The sequence below is a fragment of the Malania oleifera genome, chromosome 13, assembly GCF_029873635.1.
Source record: "Malania oleifera isolate guangnan ecotype guangnan chromosome 13, ASM2987363v1, whole genome shotgun sequence".
In the NCBI taxonomy this organism is placed as follows: domain Eukaryota; kingdom Viridiplantae; phylum Streptophyta; class Magnoliopsida; order Santalales; family Ximeniaceae; genus Malania; species Malania oleifera.
In genome coordinates this window covers 16,262,481-16,280,685 of record NC_080429.1, presented here as the reverse complement: position 1 = coordinate 16,280,685, position 18,205 = coordinate 16,262,481, and the positions used below count along the sequence as shown (strand labels likewise).

At 37.9% G+C, this 18,205-nt stretch overlaps 2 protein-coding genes across 2 annotated transcripts; both read left to right on the top strand.

The window, feature by feature from the left end:
- The first annotated feature begins 4,376 nt into the window (after window positions 1–4,376).
- LOC131146906 (carboxylesterase 1-like) lies at window positions 4,377–5,628 on the top strand. Its single transcript, XM_058096749.1, has one exon. It carries the CDS (start codon window positions 4,408–4,410, stop codon window positions 5,497–5,499), a length of 1,092 nt encoding a protein of 363 aa, XP_057952732.1. The 5' UTR covers window positions 4,377–4,407; the 3' UTR covers window positions 5,500–5,628.
- A 10,845-nt stretch (window positions 5,629–16,473) lies between these two features.
- On the top strand, window positions 16,474–17,703 carry LOC131146876 (probable carboxylesterase 120). Its single transcript, XM_058096710.1, has one exon. The coding sequence runs from the start codon at window positions 16,576–16,578 to the stop codon at window positions 17,593–17,595; it is 1,020 nt and encodes a 339-aa protein (XP_057952693.1). The 5' UTR covers window positions 16,474–16,575; the 3' UTR covers window positions 17,596–17,703.
- The last annotated feature ends 502 nt before the right edge of the window (window positions 17,704–18,205 follow it).

The window sequence follows — 18,205 nt, the reverse complement described above, 5'->3', positions numbered from 1 at the left end:
ACAAAGGGTCTTTTATTTTAAAAATATGTATAATAATTAACTAAAAATTAATACTAATAATGTTTGAAATAAAATTGGGGGTGAGCTAGGTGGGCCATGAATTAATAATAAAGGTCATATATCAAAATTAGCGTTCAAATTAAAGTAATAATTTTTCAAACTATAAAGATGAAAAGTCATATATTTCATTCTCTTTCTTATATCTCGGCAGTCTTGTGTTTGAGTGTTCTTTAATAATATCCATATATGTCATATGGTCTTTGGAAAAGCTACGGCCCTCACGTGCTTTGAAAGGTCAATTGCCCTTTTGATTTTGTCCCATATATATAATATCCATATATGTCATATGGTCTTTGGAAAAGCTACGGCTCTCACGTTCTATGAAAGGTCAATTGCCCTTTTGATTTTGTCCATTTCAAAGATTTCCACAATATGCTCCCCTTTTTCCTTCACTTTATAATTTAAATTAGAAAATGCAATAGAACGTGCTCAATGGTGCTATCGCCATTAGGGTCTATTGTTATGTTAGACAAAATTAGATACTTCCCTCCTTCCTATTCTTTTTCTTTTCCTTATTCATTTACTTGTTTTTTTCTCTCTTATTTATTTAAATATTAAATGTCCCTTATACCTAGATTATAACAACAAATCTTTCAATACTTAATATGTTTTCTTAATCCTTCAATATTTGGATCAAGTACATCTAATATGAGAATTTCAAACTCTAACCGTTGAAATATTTTTTTTAAACATAATTTTTTTAACCTACCGCTCAGCTTCTCCTGTCAGCTTAAAGGTGGCGAAAAGAACATTCTAGTCTTCGATGCAATTCAGCACTGTCAATATCTTCTCCATCTCCTGCTTCCAAGTCTCGGCCTTGATTGGGTCAGTGCCACCCGCAAAAGTAGAGGATTTCAGGCGGGTGAATTGATCGATCGAACAGCCATTGTTTACTGGTGGGTAGCTCAATTCCTCGGTGTCCCGTCTCATCTCTGCCCTAACTTGTCAGCCTATACTTCGCAACAGCCTAGAGGTTTCAATCTCATCTCCACTAGAAGTCCTTAAATCCTTATCTCCTCTAGCGTCCACGCCTTTACCCCTGGGATCCATCCTAAAGATAGGACAAAGGCAAGTTTAGAATTCTCACATCTTAGCATAACTGGCACAATTATAAAGTATAAAAACCAGTTTAATATTCAAATTCTCGATTAACATCAAACACTCTATTAACCTCGATCATCAAATTACGACACTTTAATTATCAAAATTCTCTTTCAAAGGTTTATCCTCATAAATCAACCATCCTAACCTCCGAGTTCTAATTTCAAGTTCTAGTGTCTTAATTTGGAAACATCACCATCGATGGATTTACCATGATTTTCTGAAGCCAGTTACTGTTTCAGAAAAACACAGAAGATCATCAAGGGATTTCTACCCCCAAGCTTACGAAACAAAACTCAAAAGTCCTAACAATATCCTGATCTACCCGTTCCTATCCTTGTCCTAACTCAAACCTATTCGATTGGTATTAATTCATCATATAGTCTACAAAAAGTATAACTTAAAGCTTTGATACCACTTTGTCACGCCCCGAACCCGCCAGGTGAGGCCTAGGGTGTGATGAGACAATTCACGTGCGTTTCTGATACCATTCACGCAACGGAAAATAATTAAACATACTCCAATTAAAATACCAAAGTACTATATACAACTCAAAAAGGAGTATCCATTCACATATATTACATAACCAAGAATTCTAAAACATAAAATGTTCTTTAAACTGTTCAATATTACCAAAATTCTAAACCCTGCCCGAAGAACTTTCTAAGTTCAATCACTTGAAGGACCTAAAAAAGATAACAATAATACGCCGGGGTGAGACATCTCTCAATAAGGAAGAAGTAACTATAAGAGTGTGTGGCAAAAGAGTTTTTAGTAGATACAAAATATATTCATTAATTAATCAACAACAACTGGCAAGGCGCATACAAACTGTAGTCATATAAACACAACCAATATTTATAGCAAAAGTTCTTGAGGATTGGGGAGTTTATACATCCATAGATGTAATGCCCATTTGTTCTGATACCGTTTGTAACCTTTCCCTTTAATTTGGATGTGTTTACAACTGATACTAATCAAGACACTCACCTTACTCAGTAAGCTCTCAGGCGGAGAGTTTTACTTTGTCATAAATATTCATGCAATTTACTTCTCACACATACAATATTAGTCATTCCACAAAAATTCATGTATAAATATAACCACAACACATCCACACAGGATACCACACACTTCATTCACACTCACACAAGGTCCATATCTACAAAGGATTCACAACCACATAGGTTACTACACAAGCTTCACAACCACACATGTTACTACACAAGTTTCACAACCACATAGGTTACCATACCACACACACAACCTTGTTCATAGTAAATCGGTAAAACAAACTCTTCATTCCACTGCCAACGTTTTACCACCTTAATATAAATGATCATATAATAACTTCCTCATGTCACTGCCAACGTTATATGGTAATTTATATCAAGTACGATATACCAACCTCCTCATACCACTACCAACACTATATCGCAATTTACATGAACCACATTACACATTCAATGCATTTACAACATTATTCACCACCAGACAGTATTTACAACCAAATAGAATCCACAACCAGACAGTATTCTTAATCAAATAGTATCCATAAACAAGCAATATTCACAACTGAACAGTTTCCACAAGCCAACAGTATTCTCAACCAATAGTATTCACAACCAGTTAATTATAAAGGATTATTCTCATGCCACACAGTTTTTCCCAAATATATATTATAATCAAAACCTTTATTTTCAATTGCCTAAACCGTTCAAAAACCAAACTATAAATATACGACTTTTTTATACTCAAAGGTAACCGGTTCAAATTAAAATAAAGTCTGGTATAATTTATTTCCCCTTACTTGGTTCTTCGAAATTCTACCTTACTGAGCGAAAAATGAGACCCTGTAGTCCAAAAATCCTATCTTAATCAGTTTTAACCCCAGAATGCCTAATATCCTAACATTTTCAAGTTTATACTATTAAATAAATAATGAATCTAAAAAATAACTCCCTTACCCTAGTTTTGGGGTAGTGCCCAAGAACTCTGAATCATGATTTTGCTCTAATTAACTTGAAGAGAATTGCCCCAAGAATCTCGTGGTGGTTTCTGATCTTCAAATTAGGCTAAATCAAAGAGAGAAGGGAAATTAGTTGTAACCATAGAGAGAGAGTGAGATAGGAAAGAGAATTTTACGCTGAAATGGATCCAAGGCCTATTTATATGTTGGTGTTCGTCGACAAACCAAAGAAGGACGCTCGTCGACAAGAACATCGAGTTCATCGACGAATCGTTTATAAATTTGAATTTTCCCTGCTGTCGGGATCCCCTCGTCGACGAGACCCTACTATGTTGCCCTCTAAATTTTCTTTCTTTTCCTTCCTTTTTCTTATCTTTTCTTGTATTTATTTTTTTATTTTATTTTTCTGAGTTCGGATTACTACACATAACAACTCGTAAATCTCACTAGTATAATTTTAAGTATTAACACAGGATCTTATGATTGGTGACTAGGTGTATTTGAGTCGAGTAGAGTCGATCTTGACTTGAAAGTGTTAAGCTTGAAACTCAACTCAAACTTGATCAATTTTATAGTTGTTTTACATGAACTCAACTCAACTACAAGTTCATAAAACTCAAAATCGACTCGATTAAGGTCGACTCAATTTTAAATTAGTAATAATTACATGTATAAATATATAATGTACACATAATATTAGGCATATTTATAAAATATATATTATATGACATATATAATATAAAAAAATAAAATTAAAAATTTGATTAAGCTCAAAATTTGACTTGAGTACTATTATTAAATTAGAACTTGATTCGTTAAAATACTCGAATAGCTCGAATTCGATTCAAATTTAAGTAAAATCAAATAAAGCTGAGTTTGGAGAAAAATCAAATTCAAACAATCAATAAATAAACTTGACTCACTTACATTGTTATAAATAAGTTACAAATTTTACATTTATCTCTTTGCCTCAAAAAAGAGACTTTCTTTTGTTTCATGTATGATTACAAGTTTGAAACTTTATATTCGTCGAATACTTACCTTTTTATTTTTTTTAATTATATAGGAATTTTAGTCACTAACGAGTTCAACGCCGGGAGTGTTTACAACTTCTTCGCCTCCGGGCTGGACGTACCTTCTATGTTTTGTCCCAAGCAAATGTTGATAGTGATTTAAACCGTGTGCTGTAAGCCTCAAATACTTACTCTTTTATACTTACTCTTTTATATTAATATAATGTTTTTGATTGTATTTTTATATTAAATATTAAAATAGCCATGAGTTGGCGTGGCCACTGGTATAAACAACCCCACAAGCGACAGCTCATTCCATCACCGAACCCAAAATTAAACAATATGGCAAATCCTCAAAATGCGCCGCCGTGTTGTACCGTCGATCCTTACGACCACCTCGAGCTCGTCCGCAACTCCGACGCCACCATCAAGATCCCCCACGCTCCAGCACCGTCCGATCAAGACGGCTCCGGCCCGCTCATCATCAAAGACGTCCAACTCAACCCGCATCTCGGAACTTGGCTCCGTCTATACCTTCCGCGGCAGCCACTGGTAACCTTCTCCTCCTCCGGGAAGCTCCCTGTCGTCTTCTACTACCACGGCAGCGGCTTCATCATCTCCAGCGCCGCCTCCGCTCTCACCCACGACTTCTGCTCCGAAATGGCCGTCCACCTCCCCGCCGCGGTCGTCTCCATCGAATACCGTCTCGCACCGGAGCACCGGCTCCCGGCGGCGTACGAGGACGCAGTCGAGGCCTTGCGGTGGCTGAAACGCTTCGACGATGAATGGGTGTGCGAGTTCGCCGACGTGTCTAACTGTTTTCTCATGGGTTCAAGTGCAGGGGCGAACATGGCGTACCATGCAGGGCTGCGCGCGGCGTCAACGAACGGTGATCTTGAACCGGTGAAGATCAGAGGGCTGATATTGCACCACCCGTTTTTTGGTGGGTCTAAGAGGACCGGGTCAGAGATGAGGCTGGTCAACGATCCGATATTGCCGCTGAGCGTCACTGATCTGATGTGGGAGCTGTCGCTGCCGATTGGGGTTGACCGGGACCACGAGTATTGCAATCCGACGGCTGGGAAGGGGCGGGGGCAGCTTGATGAGATAAAGCGGCTGGGGTGGCGGGTCTTGGTGACGGGGTGCGACGGCGACCCCTTGGTCGACCGGCAGAAGGAAGCGGCGGAGATGATGGAGGGGGAGGGGGTGGAGGTGGTGGCTCATTTTGTGGAGGGAGATCATCACGGGATTGAGCTAATGGTCCCTGACAAAGCTAAGGCTTTGTTTGGGATTCTAAAAAACTTCATCAAACAACCATCACGATTTGGGCTACATTTCCCGCCTAAAAAAAAATAAAGAGAAAAAAAAAAAAAAAAAACAGAGAGAATCTACTTCTTTTATGCTGTGTGCTATTATCAATGTCATTGTTGGTGACTATGAAGCGATCTTGGTAATGGAAGATGGCCAACAAGGGAGCAGGAATAATGACTTTGTTTGGGGTGTGCATTTATATATATATATATATATATATATATATATAGAAAAAAAGCTCAACTATAAAAGTATAATAGAAAATATAAAACACTTCCATTAGTGTGAAGTTGAGGATGTCCTATATATAAGACTTGTACAAAGTATAATTATTATAAATTCAAAAGTAAATATCAAATCAAAAGATCCTAAACTATGAGATACAAATAAATATTCAAGTAAAACAATTGAAAAATCTCAGACTATTGCAGTCTATCGAATATTAATCATTCTCCAGCTGCACAGATCTTAGCAATTAAGCAACTGACAAAACTATTGATGATTTTATTCTGAAAATCTTTTTGTCTGAAATTGTCGAAGTAACCGTTGAAGGATGTATAAAAATCGGCGATAGTTGGCTGGAAAACTATACAATTTCCTTTATACGCACTCTCAAGATAGGCATGTCATCAGTTAAGCCGATCTTAGAGCACGGAGAGTGAAATTTCTGACGTGATGAGTTTTAGTCAAGAAGTCTGGAAACTGATCGTGGGTGCGAACATAAGATACTTGCATCATACCTTTTGGTGACTAAATCACAAACAAAATGAAGATTGACAATTCAAAAAAAAAAAAGTTATTATTGTAACGACTTAACCCTTTATATGGACCAGCACCGTTAACCCAATTACAAAATACCTGTACCTATTCAAGATACATAGACAACCCGCCCTAAACAGGGACCTACGGGTGTAAACCATACATAATTACAATGTAAATGTTGCGGAAAAACATAAACATTCATTGGAATTTCTACTAGACTTATACCAGAGCTTACTAATACATCCTCAATTACATAAATCCAAATATAGAATAAATCTTGTTATTACAATCCTCGAGAAAGGACCTTCATCTAAGTTTAATACATGATTCGAATGCTTTCGTAAGTTAAACCAAAATACAATCTCCCCAGTCCTTTTATCTACTAGGACCAACGTACTGATAGACTTGAAAATAAAGGTTGTATTATAGGGTGAGACACTTCTTAGTAAGGAAGAAAGTGTTATAACAGTGTGTGACTGCATATATGCACATTTTCATAAAAACTCATACGTTTGAAACATTTGTTTATAATATTGTAACATATAACATTTATCTGCACATCAAGTATTTAAATCATGCATATGATTATTAGAACACCTCCAGCTTGATATAACAATTTGCCTGTTTACCCCGTGGCACAGGTTATGCACTCATTGCCTTTGACAGTGTCCTATTCGTACAGACAAAGTTGAGCATCTTTTATAGTCCGACTGCCCCTTGGTTTATTTTTACCAGCAGCTTACTAACTCCTCGCAGGTCGACCATCTAACGTACCCATACTGATTTCTCATGTATGGTTGCACTGTACTGCCAGCATCAGTACCTAGTCCTATGGGTTTATTTCAACCCCCGAACTGGAGTATCTTTCAACCCCTCTTACTAAAGTTTCTATCAACTTCTTTTGGTCACAAGTTGTGGTTCCAGTATCATATATACAATTTATAGCAAAATATAGTAACCTGTGCAATTCCAATATTTTCACAATTTCAGATAATCACATTCAAACCAGTGCCTATCCACTCAGTTTACCCCTTTTGTTTTACTGATACAGTTCGGTGTATCACCGGCCTCTATTTTCCACATACTTAGTATAATAAATTGGAACTCTGTTCCCATAATCTATATCAATAGTATAGAAAATTCATACATTTCCATTTCAACATATATCACACGAGTTTAGTCCAAAAAATCCTCTAATGATAGAAATCCAGTAAACATCATTTAAAACGAAAAGTAAAGAATTCAACCATCTCCTATTACAATATAAATGCAAATAAGTGATTTTCGTAAGATTTGGAGATCATACGCCAAAATCCTCATTTTTACCAAAAATCAAAAAAATCGTAAAATCGACATTTCTACTTATAATTTAACAAATAAGCAGTTAAATCATACGTATAAGTATCAATTAGTTTTTTAGCGGTTTAGTTTTCCAAAAATGTTGTTGTAATCAATTTCCCCTTACCTTAAACTCGAAACGAAACTTCATATGAAAACGATCCAAACTGACAACCCAGGATCCTCAAAACCTAAAAACCACAGAATATAATCTTACTATAATTTCGACTACTATCCAAATATTCAATCGAAATTGAAATCAGATCTCTACCCCGATTTTTGGGAAAACCAAAAATCTTTAAAATAATGATCCGATTTGCTAAAGTTGTAGAACTTCCTCCTTTGATCCCCGCAAGAACTTTTGTTTTTAGAAACGGGCGTCAAACGACAAAGATTCTTAGAGAGAGAGAGAGAGAGAGAGAGAGAGAGAGAGAGAGAGAGAGAAAGAGAGCTTTTGGGAAGAAACTTAGCTTCTAAGCAACCAAAATGGATATTTATAGGCAAGTCAAACTCGTAGACGAGGCGGCGTCTTCGTCAATGAATCCACCACACAGCTCGTCGACGAAGCCATCCCTTCATCGCCGAGCCCAAGTTTCAAATATTTCTCTAACTCGCCCGGTATTTGCTCATTGACAAGTCTCTGAATTTCGTCGACGAGGCTCTGAAGGACTTCGTCGATGAACGTGACCCCTTCGTCGACGAACCCAACTTATACAGGTTTGGGTCTCTACAATCTCCTATCCTTATAAGAATTTTGTTCGCGAAATTCACTAACCATTACTAACATAATCTTTTCTTATAATCCCGCTTTACAAAAGAGTCAACAATCACGTACAAAGCGACTTTGACGCAAATTCATTACATACCCTCATATATGGCGGAGGAATACCATGACTACAAAAAAGATACTTCGGAAGATTACATACATAAACAAAACTCTCCCAAATATTATACCATTTAATCTATACCATCTACACTACTATACATACTTATATACCATCAAATAACTGTGGGTACTTCTGGCGTATTTCAGATTCTAATTCCCATAAAGCTTATTCCACTGCATGGTTACGCCATAATACCTTTACGAGAGGTATTTCCTTAGTCCGTAATTGCTGCACCTTCCGATCCAATATCTGCACTGGTACTTCCTCATACGATAAGGCATCGCTGATCTCTAGTGGTTCGTAACTCAGTATGTGTGATGGATCTGGTACGTACTTCCTCAGTACAGACATGTGAAATACATCATGGACTCTGAATAGTACTGGAGGTAAATTCACTCGATAAGCAACCGAACCTATCCTTTCCAGGATCTCAAAAGGTCCGATATACCGAGGACTTAGCTTCCCCTTCTTCCCAAACCTCATCACCCCTTTCATCGGAACAATTCTCAGGAATACCATATCTCCTACCTCGAATTCCAACTCTCGTCGACGAGTATCAGTATAACTCTTTTGTCGACTCTGAGCTGCTTTGATCCTTTCCCTGATCAATTCGACCTTTGCAAAGGTCCGCTGAACTATTTCTTGACCACCCAGTATCTGCCGCTCACCTACTTGATCCCAGTATAATGGAGATCGACACCAACGACCTTACAAATCCTCATAAGGTGTCATCTCTATGCTCGCCTGGTAACTGTTGTTATATGCAAATTCAACAAGCAGTAGATATCATATCCAACTATCATTGAAATCTAGTACACAAGCCCGCAACATATCCTCTAACGTCTGAATAGTCCTCTCCAACTGTCCATCCGTCTGTGGGTGAAAAGACGTACTGAATGTTAGTCGCAATCCCAAGGCATCCTGTAAACTCTTCCAGAAACGAGATGTAAAACACGGATCTTAATCTAAAACAATAAAAATAGGGACACCATGGAGTCATACCACCTCTTACACATACAGTTTTTCCAGCTTATTCAGAGAGCAACTGACTCTAATTGGAATAAAGTGGGCAGTCTTCGTCAGCTGATCCACTATAACCCATATGGCATTCTGCCCATGTACCGTCGCAGGGAAACCCATAACAAAATCCATCGAGACATGTTCCCACTTCCAATCAAGGACGTCGAGTGGCGGAAGTGGTCCTGTCGGCCTGTGATGTTCTTTGATCCGCTGACATGTCAGGCACTGTTCTACAAACTGGGTGATCTCTCTTCATGTTAGACCACTAGAAAAATTCCCTCAAATCCTGGTACATTTTTGTACTACCAAGATGTATAGTGTAAAGTGAACGATGTGCCTCCTCTAGAATGAACCGTTTAATCACGGCATCATTCGGTACACAAACCCTGCCATGAAATCTTAATATGCCATCTCCAAAGATACTGAAATCCAGCATCATTATTGGAACAAGTGAAATTATGAATGAAGATTAAGTTCTTGTAAATATTAGGCACAAAAAGAATATTAGTTAATGCAAAAGGCTTCGAGGAATTGAAGAGAGAAGAGTCATAGAGCCAAGATGTGTGACTCGCAAACCTAAGCCATTGCTAATGACGACCTCATCTATGCCATCATACTTCGATGAACAAGAGATTGACAAGATCAGAGGTGATATTGTGAGAAGCAACAGAATCCACAAGCCACTTTTTGTCGGTGGACCCGTTAGTAGCAGCATAATTTACATACTGCACTCATGAAGCCAAGAGACAAGTCTTTGTCGAGTGTCTCACTTTGTCACATAGCTGACAAATAATTAGGGGCTTACCAAACTGCCCTCTGCAATCATAGCAACCAGAGTTGGGGCAACGCTAACCATAGGAACTAGTGCTGAAATGTTGGTTGTAGTCGAAAGTGGAAGTGGTAGTGCGGCGCTAAGAGGTGTTTTCAGTGGCAACATGGTGAAATTGGAAGCTTCAACACATCTCTAGTAGCTTTCGTGACCAACCAGCATGTCATGAAGCTCCTCAAATGTAAAAGAAGTCTCACGTGCCCGAATAGGTGCTACAACCTCATGGAATTCAGGACCAAGACCGTTGAGGATATACAGAGTAATGTTATCTGCTGAGACGGGAGGGTCAATCACACCAAGTTTATTAGCTAAAACCTTGATGGCATGGAGATACTTCGAAACTGAACAAGACTTTCGCTGAATAAGAGTCAACTCCTCCTTAAGTTGCATAACACGAGTACGTGAACGATTGGTATACAATCGTTGCAACTTGGACCAAGCATCATGAGCAGTGGTTGAAGTAGCAATGAGCGGCATTACCGATTCGAAGAAAGATGCAGGGATGACGTGAAGGATCAGCTTATCTTGCCTGAGCCAACGCCAAAAAGCTGGATTGGACACACCTGTAGGAGATGAACCGGCAGAGGAGGTGCTGGTAGAAAGGGTTGGTGACGAACATACAGTGGTACCATCAAGATAGCCGTGGAGGTCATAGCCAATGAACAATGATGTTAGAATTGGTGTATTCCCAAGAGGGGGGGTGGTGAATTGGAATTTTAAAATTTATCTCCTAGGTTGAAATATCTGTATAATACAACCTAAGGTCTTTCTATGCAATTCCAAATGCGCCAATAATATGATGTTTAGAAATTTAAATCAAACACATTATTCACATTATAACATACATGTGCGGTAAATATAAAGTGCAGAAATATAAACAAGGCACACTATATGTTATCGGGGTTTGGTCAACTGTGTCTACGTCCCCGCCTTTAACTCGTAAGCCCGAAGATTCCACTAAAGGCTCACTTAACGGGTGGAGCGGCACTAATTACAACCAGGTCAATTAGCATAGGGCTGACCTTAACCTTTACAACTAGGTCAATTAGCGGGTCTAACCTCAACCTACACCTTACCAGGATGGTGCACCTAACTTTCCTAACCAGGTCTAAGCCAATCCGGAACTATTTCAAAGGGCTAGTCTCCCTCTTTAAGCCCGTGCCTGGAAATACAACAGTATGTTCACAATCAATGAAATTGGTACAGTGATTATGTTTTCTTGTAAAGCAGATGTTTACCCAGTTACGTGCAATCACATACACCACCAATAAGATATAATGAGTAAGCTCAATGTGGTTTAATATATTAACTCTCAAATATATTTGCAATCAATGTAATTAGTGCATGAGAGTGCAATCAATATAATATTTGTATCACAATATGTATTCAATCTAAGTGCTCAAACAAAGACATTAGTCAAACAATATATATATATATATATATATAACAAATATTATTTCAAAGGTTTGTCAAGGTAAACACACAAGATATTTGAAAATGTTTTTAAAAGATTTTGCAACCAAAATAAAATACGACCTTCTTAAGATGTTGCAATGAAGGTGCAATCTTAGAAGATCTAACAAAGTCTTCTTAGAATAGACTTATTAACAAAGTCCCCTAAAAATACTTTAGGTTTAGCTCTCAAGAAAAGTTATATCATACAATCACAAACCAAAGGAGAGCAAACCCTCTTAGAGCAAACAATCACTCAAAACAAACTTACGAAGGATTTAGGCAATAGTAGAAGGTAAGTATAAGTGAATGGAGCTTAGATATGAGTATTATGGATTTTGAGAATTTCAAAGAATTTCTTTTAATCAAGATTTTTAATCCTATACTAATTATTCCAAATGAGGGGGTATTTATAGACTTCCCTTGAAATATAATTGTTAAGGACATGGTTGGAATAATTAGAAAAGATTTAATGATATTTAATTATTTTAACCCTATTTAACCGAGTTAACCTTGATAAAAAAATAAGTCCAACCCGAGAGCACCGGTCGACCAGGACAAGTTTGGTCGACCTAAGTTCTTAGGGTTCAGTCGACTGGGCAAAAAATGAATTGCCTGTTCGGTCGACCGGACATGTATGTCCAAGGGCGATTTTTAAATTTTGTGAGATTCAGCTGACCAGGGTCAATTTGAACTAGACCGGTCGGTCAACTAGACCGTTGGGTTCCCACACGTGGGAACTCGGTTGACCAGGAGGTCTAATTGTTGACTTCCTAGGAGGTTCAGTCGATCGAGGCCAATTGAACTACAGGAGTTCGGTCGACCGGGCTGTGGTCAACCAGTTGACTCGGACCAGGTTTGGTTGATAGGGGCCAAAATGAACGTGAGGTGCCGGTAGACTGAGTGTGCACATTTTGTGCATTTCGGTCCTATTTCATCCTACAAACACCCTATTTATAAGTATAATACATACATGTGAGTGTGTGAGTGTCCTAGGGTCTTTTCTAAGTTCTGTTTCGGTTATGTTTCGATTTGAACTTACTTATTAGGCCATGCATGTGATGTGTGTAAGATTATTACAAACCAAAAGCCCTAATTACTATTACATACCCTTTATATAAATGAAATATATTACAACATAAAAAAATTTGGGTCTTCACTTTTCACTTTCTTTTATGTGCATTAAGATATGTCAATTTTAGTTCTTGCACATAACCTCAAACATCCATTAGATATAATGAGTATTTATCATTATCAAAACCGGACGTGACTTATAAGGTCAACAAATGACGTCAGTTGTGTGCGTTAAGAAAAGAAGTTGGAAGGAGTCAGTTTCAAAGGAAGTTGGGAACTGACATTGATGGCAACAAGAGGAGTGTTGCCATTGCTAGGAAGCTTGAAAGTGTTGACAACAACAGACTCAGAGGAAATGATCATGAGGGAAAAAAAAAAAAAACTCATTAGAGAAAGAGCTCTAATAAAACAGTCATCCCTAGGACTTCTTGATTTGACTTGTAAGATTGAACTTATATGTTTTAGCAAATTTCGGGATTGTATGTAAATACTTATAGAAAATTACTTTTCTTAAAAAATGTTTATTTTTCAAAAAAATAGTATTAAAATTATTTTTTAAAAATAAGTACTTATTTAAGATAAACCAAACACCTATAATCAACCCGCTACTTCCCTCCACATTCCACCGTACATCTCCACAATCCATCACCATTTCATTACATCTTAAAAGTTGACTTGCACATAAATTTAATTTGATAAACAATTCCAAATCCCTTTCACCTCTCAACAACTATCCAACTTAAGATTACAAAATAAAAATCCCAAATTTTTTATAATTAGAATATCTCATCCAACATAAAATTCAAGTCACATGAAAATATATTATGTATAACCTGCTAAAGATGCACATATCATATACAAATATATATATATATATATATATATATATATATATATATTTGCGCATTTGTTAAAGGAGGTACAAAATATTTGCAAACCATGTTTACTTTTCTACTATAAATGTTGTCATGATTCATAATAATACAAAAGTTTACTTCTATTATTAACTTCTATTGGTCAAAAGGATCACCAAACAGAAAGATATAATTAATTATATTGAAAACTAAGAGATCAATAATAATAATCATCAAATCTAATCAGGTTGGCTCAAATGGTAAGACGATTTGTAACTTTGATAATTTTAAGATTACGAGTTTGATTTCCCCTTTAGAGTTTACTCAGTGAATTATCAGGAGTGCGTCAATGAGCGCGTAACTTTCATCTCTCGAATTTGGTATCTTAACATAGTATTCAAAGTGACGCAATGGGGATTGGAATTTCCTAATAATAATAATAATAATAATCAAAGTCAAAAATCACATTTAGTCAAAATCTATTATGACAAGCAAGTGGTGGGTGAATTGAACTCGAGGGGGGTTGGTGCGGGGAAGTCTCTCCCATATTATTATAATAAATTAATAATGGGATATAAGAGAATTTTACGAATATTATATTCTCGCCCTCCCAAAGTCATTTAAAATTAGATCCTACCCCACTCCGAACCAAACCTCCTTTAAGCAAAAACCTATATGAATAGCATATTATTATTTTATTTATTTTAATAAATTTTAGTTATTATTATTACTTGGTCAATTTTGGCCATGGCATAATGACACATGCATCTCCCCTACCATTGACAAGTAACCAAAACTTATACCCTATATATGGTCGGTGTGCACATATATTGCTCGTGCATTGTTATTATTTATTTAATAACTTTTTAGTACTATCAACCATATTGTGTTTTCGTTCTTGAGAATGATATAAACTCTCTTTATATGACATAATTTAATTAAACGAAAATGTAAAATCGTGCTTTTCGATGTCTATCTATATATATAATTTAATTAAAGAGAGAGAAGGACTAAAATTAGAGACTAATAAGAAAAAATTTAAATACAAGAAAAATGAAAATGGAAACTAAAAATTTTCCATTAAAAATAAAAAACAGAAAAGGAAAGAAATAAAAAAAATGATCATAAACTTCATACTTGTAAGCACAAAAGGAAGATATGTAATTGAATATGCGGGAATTGTAAATTAAACATGTGAGTCAATTCAAATTAAATTTGATTGATCAAATTAGGTGTTGATTGAGTGATCCCCTAGGCTTACAAATAGTGGGCTTCAGAAGGGTAGGGGACTCAGACACACGAAAACAGATAAAAAATAGAGGAATTGCTCACTAAAAATTTTGTAAGAGGATCGGGAGGAGAAGTCTGAAGGTTTGAAATTGAGAAGGTGAAGAAAGATAGGGGACCAAGAGGCTCGGGTAAAAGGAAGAAGAAATTGCAAAGTAGGGAATTCAAGCACAAAGGTAGGTACCAATTAATTTTGTATTAATTTTTTATTTCTAACAATGTTGAATTTTGAACTTAGGATTCTGAAGTTAGTGTTTAAAATCAAACAGAATAAAAAATAATTTTTCTAGAATATACCAAACATGATTTGGGTATTTGACCCAAATTTGGAACACCCGTATAATTAGGTGGTTACCCCATATTCGAATACCCATACCTGATAATCCTAGATCCGACCTAGAGACCCGAGTCAACTTGACTCGAATCCTAATCAGCCGATCTGAAGACCCAAGATCTAGGTCCAACTTTGACCTGAGTCCATTAACCTTTTACCCTGACATGAACCCACTTAGTCTTAGACTTTGGCCCAAACCCAATTTCACTTAAAATCCTAGCCCAATACACATATACCCGCAGGCTCAGTTGATTTAAGCCCACGCAAGCTACCCATAGCCCAATTTAATTTAAAACCTCTATAGGCTCAATGGCCCAATAAGCTCAGCCTAGCCCAAAACCCAACTCAAGCCCGATTAAATATCCCAATGCCTAGTTGGTCTTGATCCAATTAAAGTCTCAAACCAATTTAAAGGCCAAACTTTCAAATTAATTAAGTAGGTCCAATAAAAACTTATTAGGTTCAGCCCATTTGACTTCATTGAACCAAAACCCTAAGTCCATAGCCCAATTGGGCCTGACTCAACCTGGCCTGGTTTGAACCCAATCGAACATAAATTTAAGCCCATGCATAAGAGAAACCTAATTAAACTAAGCCCAAGATCAGCTAGTCCTAAGGCCCAACCCAAACTTAACTTAACCTAAGCCTAAACCTAGGCCTAACCTGACTAACCCAACCTAACTTAAACCTGAGGTCAACCTAACTCAAACTAACCCAACCCAGACTTAACCTTAACCTTAACCTTGACCAGCCTAACCCTAGGTTAATGCCTAGGTCAACCAACCTCTAACCCTCAATATGGCTCGTAGGAAAACAAAATAAATGTCCTAGAAAATTCAAAAAAAAAAAAAAAAGGGAAAGGAAGAGAAGTTTAAGAAAATGAGAGAGAGATTAGGGAGGGGTTACCTTTGGACCTAGGAGATAGGGCGGGATCTTAATGCTCTCTACCACCATGAGCACCTATGGAGATATGCAAAAACAAGGAGAAAGAGAGATGGGTTAGAGATTTGAAAGAAAGAAAAGGTCATGGAAGAAGAGAGAGAGAGGGAGTGATTAATTTATCATTACATAACTTTTATAAAAAGATAAGAATAATAACTAATAAATTAAATTTTTTATTAATATTAATTTCATAAATTCTAGTCGGCGTCAGCACAGCCGCCCACGCCATTCCATCTTTCTTTCTTCTGTCCTTTCCAGCATGTAGTTCTTTCTTTTATATATATTTTTTCGTTTTAGTTCGGAGAGCATTCCATAGCTACATCCTCAAGGTGGTCCGCAAGCATGGCAGATGAGACGGTACCGGCTAATCTCACCCTTGACCTTGATCAAGCCGAATGCTTGATCCTCAAGATGGTCCGCAAGCCCGACGGCACGATAACTTGGGATGCACCATTCACCCACACCCCCGCCGCACCTGATCCCACCTCCGACACTCCAGTCCTCACCACAGACGTTACCATCAACGAATCCAACGGCACCTGGCTCCGAATTTTCCTCCCCCGCCGATCAGTCCAGTCCTCTTCCTCCGTCGGAGCCGGCAAACTGCCTCTCGTGGTTTACTTCCACGGCGGCGGGTTTATCATCTGCAGCGCAGCCACGACGGAGTTCCACAATTTTTGCGCCACCATCGCCGCCGAACTCCCCGCCATGGTCGTCTCCGTCGAGTACCGCCTCTCGCCGAAGCACCGTTTGCCGGCGGCCTACGACGACGCTGTGGAGGCTCTGCACTGGATCAGGTTCACGGACGATCAGTGGCTGAAAGAGCACGCCGATTTTTCCAACTGTTTCCTCATGGGGAGCAGCGCGGGCGGAAACATGGCGTACTGGGCGGGGCTGCGCGTAGTGGAGGAAGACCTTTCGCCGTTGAGGATCGGAGGGCTGATACTGCACCAACCATTCTTCGGTGGGATTGGAAGGAGCGGGTCGGAGCTGAGACTGATGAACGACGCCGTTTTGCCGTTGTGGGTTACGGATCTGATGTGGGATCAGGCGTTGCCGGAGGGCGCCGATCGGGATCACGAGTTTTGTAATGTGACGAGTGGAGGTGGGTGCCATCTCTTGGAGCAGATCGGGCGGCTGGGATGGAGGGTCATGGTGACAGGCTGCAGCGGGGATCTGTTGATCGACCGGCAGGTTGAGTTTGCGAAGGTGGCGGAGGGGAAGGGGGTGGCCGTGGCGAAGCAGTTTGAGGAGGGAGGGTATCACTGTGCGGAGGTGATTGAGCCATCCAAAGGAAAGGTACTGCTGGCTGCTCTGAAAAATTTCGTATTACCTAATTCGGAGGGATTCGCTATTGTGTAATTTCCATGCGCGTGTGATTGAGCATTCAATCTCGCATGAATCAATCTATATGAAATTTCAATTTCGCACAAAACTCAATAAAATTCAGTCTTTAAATTTAAATTCAAATTCCATCGCTTATAATAATATTATTAATATAATAAATAATAAAAACAAAGCCAGCAACAATAATAATAGAAAATATTATTAGAAAGATATATATGCGGATATACTAGGAGATCTCAAGTGGACAGAAATGAGAAATCTCTATTCTCTCGGATGCCAAACAGGCGCTTAAAGACATTGTCAGCAACTGAAGATTAGGAGCTTGTCAACATTACGTTTTTCTTGATGTCATACTCGTAAGTAGACAGAAATGGCAACGCCGTAGTATACATGCGTTGCTAGTCTTTGTCCACCAACAAATTTTCCTTTACAAAATGGAGTTTTTTCGGTTTTAATCCTTTATTTTTTAAATATATTAAATAATATCTTTTTTTGAGAAAATATTTTTCAAAATAATCCTAACGTAATCAAATCTAGCTATTTGAAGTAGTGAGATTTGTCACGTGTCATTTTCATAAAAAATATATTATTTAATATATTTTTAAAAAAATGATAAATTGGAAAA